At 48.2% G+C, this 18332-nt stretch overlaps 1 protein-coding gene across 1 annotated transcript; it reads right to left on the bottom strand.

Moving 5' to 3' along the window:
* Positions 1–439: 439 nt before the first annotated feature.
* On the bottom strand, positions 440–15699 carry LOC117872903 (low molecular weight neuronal intermediate filament-like). The gene is made up of 4 exons (XM_034761750.1): positions 14811–15699; positions 7437–7754; positions 6096–6220; positions 440–3184 (listed from the first exon to the last, which is right to left on the bottom strand). Exons 1-4 carry the CDS (start codon positions 15519–15521, stop codon positions 2929–2931), a joined length of 1410 nt encoding a protein of 469 aa, XP_034617641.1. The 5' UTR covers positions 15522–15699; the 3' UTR covers positions 440–2928.
* Between the last annotated feature and the right edge of the window lie 2633 nt (positions 15700–18332).

Genomic DNA, 18332 nt, shown 5'->3' with positions numbered 1-18332 from the left:
AGAATCTGTCCAATTCTGAAGGCTTAACCGGTGCATAGGCCTTGCACTCGCTGTCTGAACTGCACCCCCTACAGGCATTTTGCAATGGGCTTTAAATACAGAGCCAGATATTGAGCTGGTGTAAATCAGTGTGTTTCCACTGACTTCAGCAGAGTTATGCCGATTTACATCCACTGAAGATCTGGCCCAGTATTTCCAATGGGGGAAAGAAACGGACAAAACCAAAGCACATAGAGAACTAAAAATGCTGAAGCCAACAACCAAATCCTGGTCCCTGGACTAGAGTATGGCACATGTGTTAAACAAATGAGTCTTAGAAATACAGGGGCAGATCCTCAGCTGGGGGAAATCAACGTAGCTTCACAGACATTGATGGAGATACATGCTGAGGATCGGGCCTAGGATGCCAGGCAGATGAGTTTACAAGCTGCAAACAACATTTTTGTTCAGACACCAACATACTGTTTATTGGGGGCTCGGTTTTCTATTCATTTGCCTTCCAAATAAACGAAGAATATTTTAATGGAAAAAGAGGAAAGTCACATTTAAATTATCTGAAAGGTAGTTTCATGCAAAAATGAGACCTCGATCCAAAATGTCTTATCGATTAAAGAAAGAGCACTTGCAATAACCATTGTCTTATGATCAGTCTACATTCCACTATACATACACATTCTAGATTAGGCCATGGATCTGCATTCAGTAACAGTCTAAAGTTGACGTGGTCAAATCATTCACAAAAGATCTGGGTGAAATATTTTTCTCTCGTTTTCTGTTCTGAAATTCAACATTTTGACCAGATCTCCAGCTGTTTGAAAAATGGGGAGAAAGTTTCTCCCCAATTTTTCCCCCCTTCCAATGTCAAATTCTGAAATTGTCAAAGTTTTGAAATTCGAACCATTTTGACCAGCTCTAGACTAAAGTTTTAAGCCTACCTCAAGCCCTCTAACAGAACACTAATGTCCCCAGCGACCAATCGCTGTCTGCTCTACATTCAGACTATCAAGCTAATTCTTTCTACAGAACATTCACTTTCATGATACAATTCTCTCCCCCCCTCCCCCGGGTACATTCGTGGATTGGAAGAGAGACAGACAAATAACATATGGATGTTAACTGAAGGATATCAGACTGTATTTACAGACGGTCTCTCTGCATCATAATTATAGCACCTGAATTTCCACATCTTCATCATTTTGGATGTTACACGTCTTCAGATTGCCGTTCCCAGAAAATATTACTGATGCAATCTGCCCTACACGCCCCAAATCCTGTTTTTTAAAGAAGAGCTATGAATCCACTATTAATCAAGAAGGGCTAAATTTGAAAATTCCCAAATCCGGGCCAGATTGGTAGAAATGCTCCACACCAAACACGCCAAGTGTGCTCTTGTGAAAATTCGTCTCGAAGGGCCAGATTCTTAGTACCCTTATTTACATTGAGACCCTTTCTAGTACCCCAATGAGACTGCTTATGGAGTAAGGTGCTATTCAGTGTGAGTAAATGCATCAGAATCTGGCCCTAAACCAGAGCTTGTCTGTCTCTCCTCTTGTCGTGCATGGCCTTATCTACATTAGAAAGGGTTTGCTGGTATAGCTAAGACAACCCAGGAAAGGCAGAGCAGGGTGTAAGAGTGGAAGGAGTCTCATGAGGAGGGAGATGCTGAGATAACTCCCAACAAAGACCAGGGAAAGGGGGAATGGAAGAAACTGGCTGACCATCTATGAACATGCTCTAGATCGGGGGTTCTCAAACTTTTTTGCTGGCACGACCCATTTTAATGACTTATTTTCTCCCAGGACCCCAGACAGCATGGAGGATGCCATTTTGAAGAGCCAAATAGCATCCTCTGCACCGCATGACCTCATCCATATAGTGCATGCGAGGGCTCACTGTGCAGAGGTAGCCATTTTGTAGAGCAAAATGGCGCCCTCCAGGCATTGTGACTTTGCACGCACCATACATGCAAGGTCACGCTGTGCAGAGCAAAATGGTGTCCTCTGAACCCTAGGGATCGCCGTGACACCATCTGCTGATGGCCCATCCCCATTCGGGGCGGTGACCCGCAGTTTGGGAAACACTGCTCTAGCTATTGTCCAATAATAGGTGTGTCTAGGGGCCTTTCAAAAAAAACCATTTACACCCTCATTCTCACTTGGTTTCCATATGGTATTTAGTGGCTTTGGTTCCCAATCCTTTCAGACAACTAGACCAAGTTTGCCAGGCTTTGGGCCAATAAAATGGTCTTCTAGAATCTATGGGAGTGTCAATATTTACTTCAACAGGGACCAAGGTTTGGTTCTGCACCAGCCAACCTCCCATTCAACTGAGCCTACTCTATAAACCGCAACGGAGAGAACAGGGGTTGGAGCAGCTAACGGTGCACTGCATGGTGTGGGAGGGAGGGGTCAGGGCTCTGAAGCCCTGGACACTGTTATGTAGGGGCCCAATTCTGACCCCGCTGAAGTCACTGGAATGTTTTACCACCAGGTGCAGTGTGAACAGGATGAGGGCCTGGAAGTCGAGCCTGGAGAGGGCAGGGGACACACATACATACCTTTGTTCTACAAGCATTATGATAGTAGCACCAAAGGTTCCAACGGAGATCAAGGCCCCATTGTGCTAGGCGCTGTACAAACACATAGCCAGAGACAGTCCCTGCCCAGAGAAGCTTACAATCTACAGACAAGGTGAGAGAGGAAACTGAGGCGCAGGGAGGTGAAGTGACTTGCCCAAGATCACCCAGCAGGCCAGTGGCAGAGCTGGGACTAGAACCCAGGTCTCTGAGTCCCAGTCCGGAGCACTAGCCACTGGACCAGGCTGCCGCTCAGTGTTACTGTAATTGGCTACATTAGAACACAATGTAATCTCTCGCCTGTGAGGGACTCCTTTTCCCCCTGGGGAGGCGCATAGCGACTTCACTCCAGTTTAGTTCTTGGCTGGGACGGCTTCGACCTTTTCTTCTCTGGGCTGATCTTCTTCGGCAGGCTTCGGCTCCTCTGAAAGTCTGGGGTCCTTGATGCTTTCCTGCAGGTCTCGCTTCTCCTCCCTCCTGACAGTGACCGTGCTGGCGGAGAAGGCTTTTGCGCCGGAGAAAGGGCTAGATGAGAACGTGTAGCCAAGGCCGAAGGTGTTCCCGCTGCTGACGGTGCTTAGCCGCGTTTCCTCCCCTTCCAGTAATTTCCTGGGGGTGGGGGAGAGAGAAACACCAAGAAAGATGCAATTAAGCTGCTTGCTGGAGCAAGATTTCAGATCCCTGCCTTCTCCTTTCTAAAATATCCTTCCCAGATCAGTTTTCATCGAGATGTGGCAACGGGGAACTTCCCCCCCACCCATGGGAAAGCAGCCAAGCGATCAATCAGCACATTGCCCCCAGGAAGGAACAGCCTCTACAGCTACTGAGACCCGAAGAGCTATTTCACAGGCACACTCCAGACAAACTATCCAGCCAAACCCTGTGACTCAGACTATCCAGCCAAACCGTGTCGTGGAAGGAATCAGATAAAAACTGGCGACACGCTGGTCATGAATATCACCGCAGGGGTCTGTGTCCAGGTCGCATATATAGCATTACAGATGCGAGCTGGAAATATGTTCTTAAAATAGGCTTTTGGAGGCAGTCTGCCCTTGACAAAGGAATGCTGTCTTGGCTGCTTGTTTGCCTGCATCCCCAATGCATATTGAGCAAGGTGAGGCCAGAGACAATGAAAAGACATTTACATCGAGGGGAAAACAAGTGATTAAGTCAAGCAGAGAAACAGATTGACCAGAGGACGAAGGAGACAGCCTGGCATCTTCACAAGCAGCAGGGGAGAAAAAAATTTACATGGATACACTTCAAAGGTTCACAGGACTACAAAAAGAAGGGGAAAGAATCCTTAGTTATCCATCACAAGGGGACATAGGGTACAGCACCCTCTGAGCCTGTGAACGGTGGGTCCTTGCTGATAATTTGCTACAAATGAGAAAGATATATCTTCCTAGAATGAAGTTTTAGGCACTAGAAAGCATATTATTTTTGTGTTGTTTAATCCTTTTTTCTCTTTTATTCTTGCCTGATATCACTTAAATCTGTGGTCTTTATTAATAAACTTAGACTTTAAGGTCAGAAGGGACCATTATGATCATCTAGTTTGACCTCCTGCACAACGCAAGCCACAGAATCTCACCCACCCACTCCTGTATCAAACCTGTGTCTGAGCCATTGAAGTCCTCAAATCATGGTTTAAAGACTTCAAGGTGCAGAGAATCCTCCAGCAAGTGACCCGTGCCCATTGCTGCAGAGGAAGGTGAAAAACCCCCAGGGCCTCTGCCAACCTGCCCTGGAGGAAAATTCCTTCCCGACCCCAAATATGGTGATCAGCTAAACCCTGAGCATGTGGGCAAGACTCACCAGCCAGACACCCAGGAAAGAATTCTCTGTAGTAACTCAGATCCCATCCCATCATAGGCCATTGGGCATGTTTACCGCTAATAGTCAAAGACCAATTAATTGCCAAAAGTAGACTATCCCATTATACCATTCCCTCCATAAACTTATCAAGCTTAGTCTTGAAGCCAGATATGTCTTTTGCCCCCACTGCTCCCTTTGGAAGGCTGTTCCAGAACTTCACTCCTCTGATGGTTAGAAACCTTCGTCCAATTTCAAGTCTAAACTTCCTGATGGCCAGTTTATATCCATTTGTTCTTGTGTCCACATTTGTACTGAACTTAAATAATTCCTTTCCCTCCCTGGTATTTATCCCTCTGATATATTTATAGAGAGCAATCATATCCCCCCTCAGCCTTCTTTTAGTTAGGCTAAATAAGCCAAGCTCTTTGAGTCTCCTTTTATAAGACAGGTTTTCCATTCCTCGGATCATCCTAGTAGCCCTTCTCTGTACCTGTTCCAGTTTGAATTCATCCTTCTTAAACATGGGAGACCAGAACGGCACACGGTATTCCAGATGAGGTCTCACCAGTGCCTTGTATAACCGTACTAACACCTCCTTATCTCTACTGGAAATACCTTGCCTGATGCATCCCAAGACCGCATTAGCTTTTTTCACGGCCACATCACATAACTTGTTCTTGTTTTATACAAAACCACCCCAGCGCTGTTATAGCGATGCATGAGTCCTCAGCCAAACAGGCTGGTGAGTGCTCTGTCTCTTCGGAAGCAGCAAACGTCATAATTTCTAAGCGTGTCCCGTGAGAAGGACTGGACGCTGCAGGGAGACGTCTCAGGAACTCAGGACCTGGGCTTCACTGATTCTTACCTGCAGGGCCAGGTTTGGACTGGCAGAGTCTGGAGGAGCTTGTTAGCAAGGCAGACACACTGGAGCATCGGGTAGCGGATGCACAGTTTAGCAGCCGCAAAGCTCTCACTTGTCGAGGCAGAGGGGTAACACGGTGGCTTAGGGTTCTGGATTCCCTGACAAGAGCGTCACAACTACGTGACATCAGTAAGGCCATGGAGATGAGTGTCCAGGCAACATGGTGATGACAGTGATATATGTCAGGGATCTTTGAAGACGAATAACGGAGCTGGATACCATATTCCTATTTAAATGGGATCTAAGCACCTAACTCCCTTAGGTCATTTGAAAATTCCAGCTTGAAGACCTAGACAGACAGATGGCTGCTGTACAGCATTTTGATCTAGGTTTCCTAATGCATATTGCTATGGATTCCTTTTTGGATGTTTTTTTAAAGGCTCTGCTCAAGGAATTCTTTTGGGGGGACCTTCTCTACCCTGTGTTATGCAGGAGGTGAGACTAGATGATCACAGTGGTCTGGCCTTAGAATCTATTAATCTCTGGAAACTTTAAAATGCGTTTGCGTATGAGGAGGTCAGGAGTAAAAATAGGAGCAATGGGGGGGTGGGGGCTTTTGACCAGTTCTAACCCTGAGCCGAACCTGGGCATCTGCTGCAATTTTTCTCATTATTCTCGTTACAGAACTGCGCAGCTGGATTGCTACACAATCTTACGGAATATCCAGGGGTATAATGTTTCTGGGTATTTGTTTCTTTCTACGCAAACGGAGAGGTGTGACCGCCAGCATCAAGCATCCCCAAAGCCAGAGGGGAAGAAGGCCTATTGATACCGTTTTACCTGTATGCAGCTATTTCAATATCCAGGGCCATCTTCACATTCAGCAGGTCTTGGTACTCTCGGAGGTGACGAGCCATCTCTCCCTTGGTCGTCCTTAGAGCATTTTCAAGCTGGTTAATAGTCTCCTGCAGAAAAAGAAGTAGAAGGAAGAACATTTTGATCATGTCAGTAGGTCCCTCTCATTTGCTTTTAGTGCCCCTCCTTCCAGATGTGTTGTTCAAACTGATCTCAGGAGGAGATATCAGTGTGGTCCAGTGGATTAGAGTGCTGGACTGGGACCCAGACTGGACTGGGTTTTCTGTTCCTGGCTATGCCACTGACTTGCTGTTTGAGCAGAGCAAGTCATTTCACCTCTCTTTCCCTCCCACCTCTGCCTTGTTTATTTCAACTGCAGTCTCTGCAGGGCAGGGATTGTCTTATTATGTGTTTATACAGTGCATATCCCAAATCTCAGTAGCGATCCTATACATTTACTAATACGATCAAACATTCGTTTGGGCTGGTCCCTTCCCCAGCATATCAGACGTCTGCTGTTCTAGCAATGAGCTCTGTTCCTCAAAGGAGTTCATGTGATTATTATTTTTTCTATCTAATCTAATAGTCAAATCAGGAGACTAGAAGCCCGGACTCCTGGGTTCTATTGTTGGCTCATAGCCTGATCTTGGGCAAGTCACTTGGACTTCTTTGAAATTTTAGATCTAACAATTTGGGAGGTGCAATTGGAATTCGAGCACCTCTGGAAATCAGCCCCTCAGTAGACACCCAAAAAACAGAGGTCCCCAAAGATCAATGAATGCTTTGTGCCTCAGTTTCCCAAGCTGAGACATGGGGCTAATAATACTTACAATCTACCTCACCCGGGGCTGGAGGGTGGGGTAGTGAATGTATGTTTTCAAAGTGTTTGAAGATCACAGGCGGGAGATATTATAGAAATGTTACTATCATAGTCTCTCCCCCTCCCATTCAGGGCAAGGTTTGCTAAGTACATCCCATCTCTGTGTAAGGACCGTCTTCTTCCCAGTGCAAACGTGCCCAAAAGCGTGGCCTCCACAAGCTATCAGGAAAGACAAAAGCCCAGGATAATCTTTGCTAGATGCATATCTGGCATTTTGCCACTTGAGTCTCTGATTCCTAGGGCTGCAAGTGAGCTCTTGAGTTGGAAACAAATAAGAAGCCGATGTCTATTGGATAGCACAGTGGTTTGAGCATTGGCGTTCTAAACCCAGGATTGTGAGTGCAATCATTGAGGGGGCCATTTAGGGATTGGTCCTGCTTTGAGCGGGGGGTTGGACTAGATGACCTCCTGAGGGCCCTTCCAACCCTGATATTCTATGATTCTACCTGCAGATTATGGATCTCCCCATTGCTCCTCTCCTCCGCTTCCTGCAGCTGCCTCTCCAGGGACTCGTTGGCATTCCTCAGAGCCTCGACCTCGATGTTGCGGGCCTGCAGCTGGCGCCGGTACTCTGTGATCTCCTCCTTGGCCTGGCGGATGCTGTCACTGCTGCGAGCCGCCTCCTCGGTGAAGTTGGCAAATTTGGATTTGTACCACTCTTCGGCGGACTGCTGGTTCCGGGCGGAAAGGACCTCGTACTGCATGCGGATCTCCTTCAAAGCGGCCGTGAGGTCAGGCTTGCTCACGTCCACCTCCACTGAGACCTGGAGAGGGCACAGAAGGAAGGGACCCCGCCCCACACACAGACAGCATGAAGCACGGGGAAACGGATAGGAATACAAAGACACTGAAGCTGCTCAGGGCTGTTTCCCAACATCCTAGGCTGCATGGCCTGAATGATGGCCCAGATCCTGCCCCTTGTCCCCCATGCAGAGCCGGAGCGCTCAGGACACAGGGGAACAGCTGTGTTTCCTCTGCACGAAGCAAGCCGGAGGACAAATGGTTCCCATACGGAGCGGTGGAGCCCAGCACCATGCGGTCCCAATACAGAGGCTCTTTGAATTAAGGACAAGGTAGAAATGAAGTCAGGGGATTTAGTGCTACACGGCTCTTCTCTCCACAGTTATGCATGGTCCTGGAGCTCCTCTGCCGTCACGGGATGGCCTGAAGGCAGGGGGAGATGTTGCTTGCCCCTGTGGGGTTTCCCCAGCAGCTAGCCAAATTATTCAGATATTTGGGGCAGGAATAAGTCCTAACAAAGTGGATTGGTGGACAGGAAGCGGGCAGTCACCGGTGCATGACAGAATGTCGCATAGCCGGGGGAACACTGCAGGACCCCCGCCTCCACATGCGGGATATGGTATAGCTATAAAATACACATTATATGGACCAGATCCTTAGCTGGTGTAAATCTGCATAGCTCCTCTGAAGTCAGTGGAGCGATGTCAGTTTACACCAGCTGACCATCCACCGTGCCCCCTGTCTATAGCCACGGTGAGTAAATATGTAGGCAGAAAGACCATATAGGCAAAGGACACATGGGTGGATAGGTATAGATAGATAGCTGTATTAGACAGACATTCTCTCTACATGTATTTGTGAGTAGACAGTGAAAGAGAGGGTGTGTATGGAGATAGATAGATGGGGGGGGGGGGTGGCTGGGGATAGATAGCTAGATAGATATTGACTCATGTTAAAAGTCAGTATCTCAACAATTACTAGGTTAACACAGCAAATTAACCTGGGTTCAAAGAAATGCATCAGAGGAGCAAAGACTGACAGGTACAGCATTAATTTTAGATATGCGAGTTGTTCAGGATCAGTTAGCAAGTCCTTTTTGATCCTACACACAGCTCTGGTAAGTGTTGCTGAATTGCTACCATAACACCACCCAGGAGTGAAATGACTCATTTATTTAAGTTGTCCAGTGTTTCTGTAGAATTCTGTACAGTGCTGGCCTTCCGCCACAGTTCAATCTGAATCTAAACGTGGACATATACCTGGTTTATTGCTCCCCCATTTCATGGAGAGAAATGACAGCATTGTGGGCAACCAGAATGCATTGCCTTCTCAATCCAACCCCCAGGGCCTGCTGCATTCTTTGTAACTCTGCCAATTACAGATTTTACACACTGAAAGAGTTTCCCACAACCTGGCCTTATGATGCAAAATATTAGGAAAGCCAGAAAGTTATTGGTCTGTCAGTGAATTTCCATACAGATGGTGGATTGTGGCCATGATATAAAGAGCTCATTTTAGGGTTTGCTCATCAGATGCCTGCACATATCTAAAAAAAGATATACTGGCACTAGAAAAGGTTCAGAAAAGGGCAACTAAAACGATTAGGGGTTTGGAACGGATCCCATATGAGGAGAGATTAAAGAGGCTAGGACTCTTCAGCTTGGAAAAGAGGAGACTAAGGGGGGATATGATAGAGGTATATAAAATCTTGAGTGATGTGGAGAAAGGGGATAAGGAAAAGTTATTTACTTATTCCCATAATACAAGAAGTAGGGGTCACCAAATGAAATTAATAGGCAGCAGGTTTAAAACAAATACAAGGAAGTTTTTCTTCATGCAGCGCACAGTCAACTTGTGGAACTCCTTGCCTGAGGAGGTTGTGGAGGCTAGGACTATAACAGTGTTTAAAAGAGAACTGGATAAATTCATGGTGGTTAAGTCCATTAATGGCTATTAGCCAGGATGGGTAAGGAATGGTGTCCTTAGCCTCTGTTTGTCAGAGGACGGAGATAGATGGCAGGAGAGAGAGATCACTTGATCATTACCTGTTAGGTTCACTCCCTCTGGGGCACCTGGCATTGGCCACTGTCGGTAGACAGGATACTGGGCTAGATGGACCTTTAGTCTGACCCGGTACGGCCGTTCTTATGTTCACATATTTATTCTAATACAACCAGTGGAGTTCCTCACTGAGGAACATGGACCCAGAATATGGAATATGCAGGTACAACTCTAGCAATGGATTTAGTCCTATATATGAAGATAAGTTATGTATTGGGGATTGGTCCTGCTGTGAGCAGGGGGTTGGACTAGATACCTCCCGAGGTCCCTTCCAACCCGGATATTCTATGATTCTATGATTAGAAATGAATGGCATTCCAGAAGTGGAGTTTAACCTTGCAAACAAAGGACATTATAGCAAATATGCAATAAAAAAAAAAAAAGCATTTGCTGGTATCATTAATACCTCATTACACAGGGGGGTCATAAGTGAAATCAAACCTTTAATGCAGGGGAAAGTCCTCCTTTGAATGAAATGGGCTTCAGCTCCTTGCCTAAGAGAAGTTCAGATATTCATGTATTCAGGAATGTACTGGGTCAAAGTCAGCTGTAGTGTAAGCCGATGCAACTCCAAGGCTGAAGTGGTCTCACTATGCTGGCTTGACCCTGTAAGGTGCAGAGCACCCTGGCTCCAATCTAGCAAAGCACTAAAACATATAGATTTGCTGCAAGTAGCATAGTTAAGGAGGGACTGAAAGCTGCTGTCAGAGGAACAAGCAAAACAAGCAAGAAAGAGAGAACAAAGCGGAAGAAGATTCATATTTCTAGGCTTAATGCACTCTGAGAATACAGCGCAACTTTGATTATTGCAGCCATAGTCAAATTTCCCTGTTATACCCAGAGCTGTACCCTTCTCTGCCTCACCAAAAAAAAAATCTATTTGTGGTATTATCACAATTATATCTACGTGCCCCAATGTGCCAAGTGTTGTACCTACAAAGATTGATACAGTCCCTACTCACCCCTAACAGTTTATGATCGAGAGAGACAAAGAATGGGAGAGTACTGTCCTGATATTACAGACAGGAAACTGGGTCAGGGTCAGACTAAGCGACTTGGCAAAGTCACACAAAAAATCTGTAGCAGAGCTCATCTCAAATCCCAATCCAGTGCTTTAGCCATAAAAGCAACCTTCCTCTTCATAAGTTAAATGAAAATTCCCTTCATTAACCAAAGCTTTGGTCATCTGAAAGTATTCTGCGTCCCTCGTGACATCTCAGGGGAAATCCATGGTGGATGGGTGAGGTCCCAGAGTACTGGAGATGGGCAAACATAGTATCTGTTTTTAAGAATGGCAACAAAGAGCACCCTGGGAATTATAGACCAGTCAGCCTTACTTTAATACCTGGAAAGATGCCAGAACAAATAAATTATTGAACAATCAATTTGTGATCACCTAGAGGATAATGGGGTTATAAGGACTAGCCAGCATAGATTTGTCAAGAACAAATCATGCCAAACCAACCTAATTTCCTTCTTTGACAGGGTTACTGGCCCAGCAGATGGGGGGAAGGAGTAGATGTGATAGATCTTGATTTTAGTAAGGCTTTTGAACTGTCCCACATGACATTCTCATAAGCAAAATGTAGTCTAGATGGAATTACTAGAAGGTGGGTGCACAACTGGTTGAAAGACCGTGCTCAAAGAATAGTTATCAATGGTTCACTGTCAGACTGGGAGGGTGTATCTACTGGGGTCCAGCAGGGGTCAGTCCTGGGTCTGAAACTATTTAATATTTTTATTAATGATTTGCACAATGGAGTGGAAAGTACGCTTATAAAACTTGCAGATGACACCAAGCTGGGAGGGGTTGCAAACACTTTGGAAGACAGGATTAAAATTCAAAGTGACCTTGACAAATTGGAGAATTGGTCTGAAATCAACAAGATGAAATTCAGGAAAGAAAAGTGTAAAGAACTACACTTAGCAAGGGAAAAAAAAAATCAAACACACAGCTACAAAATGGGGAATAACTGCTTGGTGGCTGTACTGCTGGAAAAGGTCCAGGGGTTGTAGTGGATCACAAATTGAACATGAGACAATGGTGTGATGCAGTTAACAGGAGCGTCACACATAAGGTAATTGTCCTGTTCCTCTCGGCACTGGTGAGGCCTCAGCTGGGTGCCACACTTTTGGAAAGATGCGGATAAATTGGAGAGAGTCCAGAGGAAAGCAACACAAATGATAATAAGTTTAGAAAACCTGATCTACAAGGAAAGGTTAAAAAACCTGGGCATGTTTAGTCTTGAGAAAAGAAGAAGGAGGGGGGACCTGACAACAGTCTTCGAATAGGTAAGAAGTGTTATAAAGAGCATGGTGATCAATTGTTCTCCGTGTGCAAGGCAAGAAAAGACATAATCGGCTTAATCTGCAGCAAGGGAGATTGAGGGTAGATAGTAGGAAACACTTTCTAACTCTAAGGGTACATCTACACTACAGCGGGGAGTCGATTTAAAATACGCAAATTCAGCTACGTGAATAGCGTAGCTGAATTCGACGTATCGCAGCCGACTTACCCCGCTGTGAGGACGGCGGCAAAATCGACTTCTGCGGCTTCCCGTCGACGGCACTTACTCCCACCTCCGCTGGTGGAGTAAGAGCGCCGATTCGGGGATCGATTGTCGCGTCCCATCGGGACGCGATAAATCGATCCCCGCGAGGTCGATTTCTACCCGCCGATTCAGGTGGGTAGTGTAGACCTAGCCTAAGGGTGTTAAGCTCTGGAAGGTTGTGGAATCCCCGTCATTGGAGGTTTTAAGGACAGGCTGGACAAACACCTCTCATGGGCAGTCTCCGTTTATTTGACTCTGCCTCAGCGCAGGGGGCTGGACTTGATGACCTCTCAATTCCCTTCCAGCCCTATGTTTCTATGATTCCATCTGGATAATCCAGGCTGCATTACAATACCTCTGCACCAGCTATTGATTTCAATGCTCAGGAGATTCATCCGTTTCCATCAATAATGCAACTGCAGCTGTAAAGCTGCTTCACTAAGCTGCTCTGGGTTTGTCCTTACGGATCTGGTGTTTTAATACCTTTACATGCAGTTTAACATTTGTCTGACACCACCTTGCGAAAGTGGACATTAACGAAACCCACATGACAAAAGAGTTGTCACTGAGCTGCCCATGAAACCTACGCATAACAAGCTCATTAGGATAACCGCTATTCTCATGTACATCCAAAGAATTAACGTGGGTTAGCTACTTTTTGCATTAAGCATGCTTCATTTTTTCCTCCCAACATGTACAGAAATAGTCCCGCAACGTCACTTGAAACCCAGACTGATGAAGGAAGCCAGGACTGAGCTTTCCTTCTTTTCTAAACTTCGGTCTTTTCATTCCACTAGCACGTGGCTCAGGCACAATAGATTGTCATTGTGTGCGCTCTGCAGGGTGGGCGCTAGGTACCTATTGTACCAATGGCACTGCAGTATAGCAGGATGCTATCTTCCCAGCAGGGCTTAGTAACAATGTAACCAAGGTACAGTTTGCTGGGGTATTCAAGGAACTGAATCACACTTCCAACAGTCCAATGTGAGCCAATCCAATACTCAACGCAAAAGAAGACGTGGCGCTGATTTAACCTTCCAGACGACTTTATGCCGAATACAATGTAATCAAAAAAGCAGAATATGCAAGTACCCTATTACCCATTCAATATAGGGAAGGAGGATAGGGGTCATAGCTGCAGGATGCAAAGGCATTGTGTGCAGGCATCCAACACCATGAGGTGAGCCAGTCAAATGTCTACCTTAACAAAGATAACCTTCCAATGACCCACTGGCTGCAATAGCTTTGTGCCCAGTGCAACGGATCTAGTATCTATCCATTCAGCATATGCAAGAGGAAGAGAATAGGGGGAGGGTATGTAACACTCTCTATATGCTCAGCCTATGGAAGTATAAAATCATGGGGTGGGGGTGAGGGCTGTGCTCTAATGCACAGCATAGAGGAGGAGGGCAGTATTGTGCATGTATGCCACACCCGATCCATCTAGCACATACAGAAGAGGGGTAATCAGTGCATATAACACACCTCATCCAGCACACAGGAAGGGTGCGTATGTGTGTATAGCACACACTTTATCCAGCATAGAGACGGAGGGGTGCGGGCGTGTAGCACACACTTTATCCAGCACACAAGAGGAGGGGTTTGTGTGTGTGTAATACTCCTTAGGAGTATCAGAGGGGTAGCCATGTTAGTCTGGATCTGTAAAAAGCAACAGAGGGTCCTGTGGCACCTTTAAGACTAACAGATGTATTGGAGCATAAGCTTTCGTGGGTGGCATTCACCCACAAAAGCTTATGCTCCAATACATCTGTTAGTCTTAAAGGTGCCACAGGACTCTCTGTTGCTCCTTAGGAGGAGATGGATATTGGGGGTAAGTGAAGGCACACCCCATCCACGTGGCATGTGGGGGGGAGAAGCGCGCTGGGCACCTGGGGATGTGGGCGGTGGAACGGGATTGCTGGGTGGTTGAATCCTGGAGGTGAACACCGAGCCCTTGGGGGTGTTATGTGCCATCCTGGGGAGGTTGCTGTTGGGCATCTTGCCAGGAGGGGAGCACTGGGAAGGCAGGATGCAGAAAGGGGAGCACTGTGCTGGGCAGGGACAGGTGGGGAGAGCCGTGCAGCAGGGTTAGTCGGTTGGGTAGATACAGAACAGGGAGTGTGCAGGGCTGGGGCTGGGCAGGGACAGGGGAGGGGAAGAGAGAGCAGGGCTGGGGCTGCGGGGGGCAGGTGCGTAGGGGAGTACAGGGCTGAGAGGGCTGGAGGGGATGGGAGCCCAGGGGCAGGCGGGGAGGGGAGCGCAGCGTTTGTCAGGGGGATACAGAACTGGGAGCCCAGCGCTGGACAGGGGCAGGTGGCAAGGGCGTGCAGGGCTGGGCAGGGGCAGATGGGGAGCCGGAGCGCAGGGCTGAACAGGGACATGGGGAGCGCAGGGCGGGCCGGTCAGGGCCGGGGGATGCTGGGGAAGGGCAGGTGAGCACCGCAGGGCTGGGCAGGGCGCTGGTACCTGCGCATCCTGCAGCGAGGCTTGCAGCTCCGCCACCTCCTCCTCGTGCACCTTCCGGAGGAAGGCGATCTCGTCCAGCAGCGACTCCACCTTCTTCTCCAGCTCCAGCCGGGCCAGGGTGGCGTGGTCCACGTCCTTCCTGTACTCGCGCAGGGCCAGCTCGGCTTCCTCCCGCCGGCGCGCCTCCTCCTGGCACTGCTCCTGCAGGCGCTGCAACCCCTGCGCCAGCTGCTGGCTCTCCAGCTGCGCCTCGTCCCGCTCGTGGCGCAGCTCCTCCACCTTGGAGCGCAGCTCGCGGATCTCCTGCTCGTAGAGCTGCTGCAGGCGGGAGGGCTCCGCCTGGCGCTGGCGCAGCAGGGAGACCTCGGCCTCCAGCAGCCGGTTGTGCTGCTCCAGCTGGTGCACCTTCTCGATGTAGGTCACGAAGCGGTCGTTGAGCCCTTGCAGCTGCTCCTTCTCGTTGGTGCGCACGATTTTCAGCTCGTTGCTCACCGCGCTGGACTGGGAGAGCAGCTCCAGGTGGTTCGCGGAGCTGGGCCCGGCCAGCTTGCGATATGAGGAAGGATAGGAGTCCCTGGCATGGTGGGCGCGGTAGCCGGCAGCCCGGGGAGGTGCCGGGCTGCTGTAGACCCTGCTGGAGAGGCGAGAAGTTTCCCCGAAGATCTTCTTATAGGAGGAGGGTGGGTAGAGCAGGTCGCTGGTGTAGCTCATGGTGAGGCTGCGAGGGAGCTGCAGGCAGGGAAGGGACGATGCTGGGTGGGTGATGCACAGAAAGTGGGGGAGGACAATGCGCCTGGCTCTCCCCTTTTATAGCCCCGCAAACACCAATCCTCTTCCTCCTGCTCCTGGAAATTACAACGCCCAGACAACTGCAAATCTGCATGGCAGGGAGGAGGGAGCGAAGCGCGCGGGGGGCTGAAAGGGAGGCACTTGCCTCTGTCCTTGCCTGAGATTCGCTTGATCAGCAAGTGCTGGCTGCAGCTGGGACCTGCCACCGAATCAATGTGTGTGTAGCCCCAGGATTGACAGGGGAAGGGGGGTGCCTAGGCAAGGTGGCCCCATGGGGTGGGCAGAGGATGCAGCTGCTTGCAACAATCGCCAGAAAGGGTGAAGGATACAAAGGAGGGGTGGGGTGTGGGGGAAGAACAGGGCAGGTGTAGGCAAAGCTGTCAGTGATCACTGGAAGGGATGCCGGTGGGACACCACCACTGTCTCAGAGCTGGGGGCTCACGCAGGGAAAGAGTGAAGGCGACTAGAGTCAGCAAGTGACCAGGCAGAGCCCTGACAAAAGTGGGGAGTGGAAAAATGCAAACGTATAGGGCAAGCGAACATATAGGTTTTTTTTCCCCATCCTTGGGGATGGGAATGGGAAAGGGAGGACCAAGAAGAGGGGATATGACTCTAGCTTTAGGCCCTTCCCCCAACAAATCACCGACCTGTCATCTTTATGGCCCAAGATTTCCAAACGGCTAGTGATTTTCAGTGCTCAACTTGAACCGCTTTAATGGCGTCTCCACCTACAACTGCAATTGCAGGAACTGCCCACAGGCAGGGCACAGCACCTCCGAAAAATCAGGCCCTTTTAAAAGGTGGCTTGTGTTGGCAATCCAAAAACAGGCAATCAAAACAAGCAGTCACTTAAAATTAGGGTGACCAGACAGCAAATGTGAAAAATCGGGACAGGGACTGGGGGGGAGAGGGGGTAATAGGAGCCTATATAAGAAAAAGACCCACAAATCGGGACTGTCCCTATAAAATCGGGACATCTGGTCACCCTACTTAAAATGTAGACCTATGCATTTAGGATCAACTTCTCTTTCAGCGGCGGTTACTTCAATGCAGACTGGGCTATCTGCTGTGAGAACAGAATGAGACCCAGAGTGAAACAGGCTTTGCATTAGACTGGGATAAATTTAAAAGCCAAACCCGCATTGGAATTCTTTAAATGACCGCTCTCTTCACACTGGGCCGAACCAAAATCCTAGGTCTAAGTCCTTGCAGTTTGGGTTAGTTTGAGCTCATGATTGAAATAGTGTGGTTTCAGCCCATCTCTGCTTTAAAGAGACCTCCAGATCCAACAGGGTTATACAGATGTAAATGAGGGTCAATCCTGAAGTTGTTTTGTTTTTGCATGTGCCGTGCTGATTGGCTGCTCTGCCTGCTGATGCAGATAACACCAGAACATACACAGCTGTCAGGACCGGTCTTCTTACTCTGTTTTGTAAGATTTACTGACATTTACTAGTTCTCTGCTAGTGCAGAGCAGCAGAGTGGTGGGACAGCAGGGCAGGTATACAAGCACAGGTCTGTTGCTGGTGGGGCACCCGGCACAAAAGAGGCCCAATTCTGAACTCAGACTGACTTTTACACGGATATAACTCCATTGATTTCAGTGCAGTAATGCCCAGTTCATGCTGGTGCGAGTCAGAGTAGATCCAGCTCCAAAAGCAGCCAGAACTTTTTTTTTTTTTTTTAAAGGTGTTATCTTCTGTGTTGGGGGAAGGGAGGTGCGGGATCTGACGGCCAAGGAAAGTGCAGGAGCAGCGCTTCGAATCCATTTCTGGTTTTCAAGGACAGAAGATTTGTAAATGCAAGTTAGCTGAATTCAGCATGAAACTGAAGTGAGTCATTGGAAAATATAGAGAGAAAGAATTCACTCTCCGTCTCTTACACTTCACTGCTCATCCTGCTTTGTCCCCACCCTGCAGAGCATTCTGTTTGTCAGCTGCTTGGCTGCTTCCAATTGATTTCTTCACCTTTATTCCATAAATCAATGTTCCATTATGCACACCATGTCCAGGGGGTAAAACCGAAGTCATCAACTGATGCTGACTCAGGCATAATTGCTGCACCTGTGTAGTAGATTGATGTTTCCCCCCCTTAGATGAGGCATGGGATTTAAAAACGAGAGAGATGCTGCCCTGCGTGGATTGGATTGTAGAGAATCCACATTGTCTCTTTACATGGAGGAAACAGGAGGGGGAATGGGCCAAATCCATGATGTATTAAGGGAGAGGAGTTTTCATTTGTAGCCTCTTTAATGAACAAAACATTTCTTAGTTTTGTTGCTTTCATGTTCTGTGATGATCACAGAATTGCACAAAACATAGCTAAATGCAAGACGCTAAATTCTAACGCTACTCAAAGAGCTGGAAATGAGATCAGAATTTCACCCAAGTAATACAGGAGAGAACATGAGGATTCAGTTAGCAGGGGCTGCCGATCCGTCCCATTCACCAGGGCTGCCATCCTGAGGCTTCAGCATTAGTGGCTGGGGTGACTTGGGGAAAGGTCTCAACCTCCCCACATCCCACTTCACTGCTGCCAGAATCCCTTCTGCCCCCCCGCTACAGTCCCCTCCCTACCCAACCTGGGTGGGGCTGGAGGAGTGGGGTCTGAGAACTTGAGCTGTGGATTGGAGGTGGAACAGCTGTCAGGGGCACTGAGGGGGAAGTGGCAGGAGCTCCCCGTACAAGGAGGGGGGTTGCCACTGGAGGTCACTAGGAAGGACAACAAGACTCC

This window comes from Trachemys scripta, chromosome 2 (assembly GCF_013100865.1).
Source record: "Trachemys scripta elegans isolate TJP31775 chromosome 2, CAS_Tse_1.0, whole genome shotgun sequence".
Taxonomy (NCBI): domain Eukaryota; kingdom Metazoa; phylum Chordata; order Testudines; family Emydidae; genus Trachemys; species Trachemys scripta.
The sequence above is the reverse complement of the archived record's forward strand: the minus strand, read 5'-3'. Positions and strand labels throughout refer to the sequence as shown.

Excerpts from the sequence above, each read along its gene's own strand:
- LOC117872903 (XM_034761750.1), bottom strand. The coding sequence starts at position 15,521 with ATGAGCTACACCAGCGACCTGCTCTACCCACCCTCCTCCTATAAGAAG. Across the intron at positions 7,755-14,810 it reads CCTCGCTGCAGGATGCGCAG|GTCTCAGTGGAGGTGGACGT; the intron begins GTACCAGCGCCC and ends TGCCCTCTCCAG. Across the intron at positions 3,185-6,095 it reads ATTGAAATAGCTGCATACAG|GAAATTACTGGAAGGGGAGG; the intron begins GTAAAACGGTAT and ends CCCCACCCCCAG.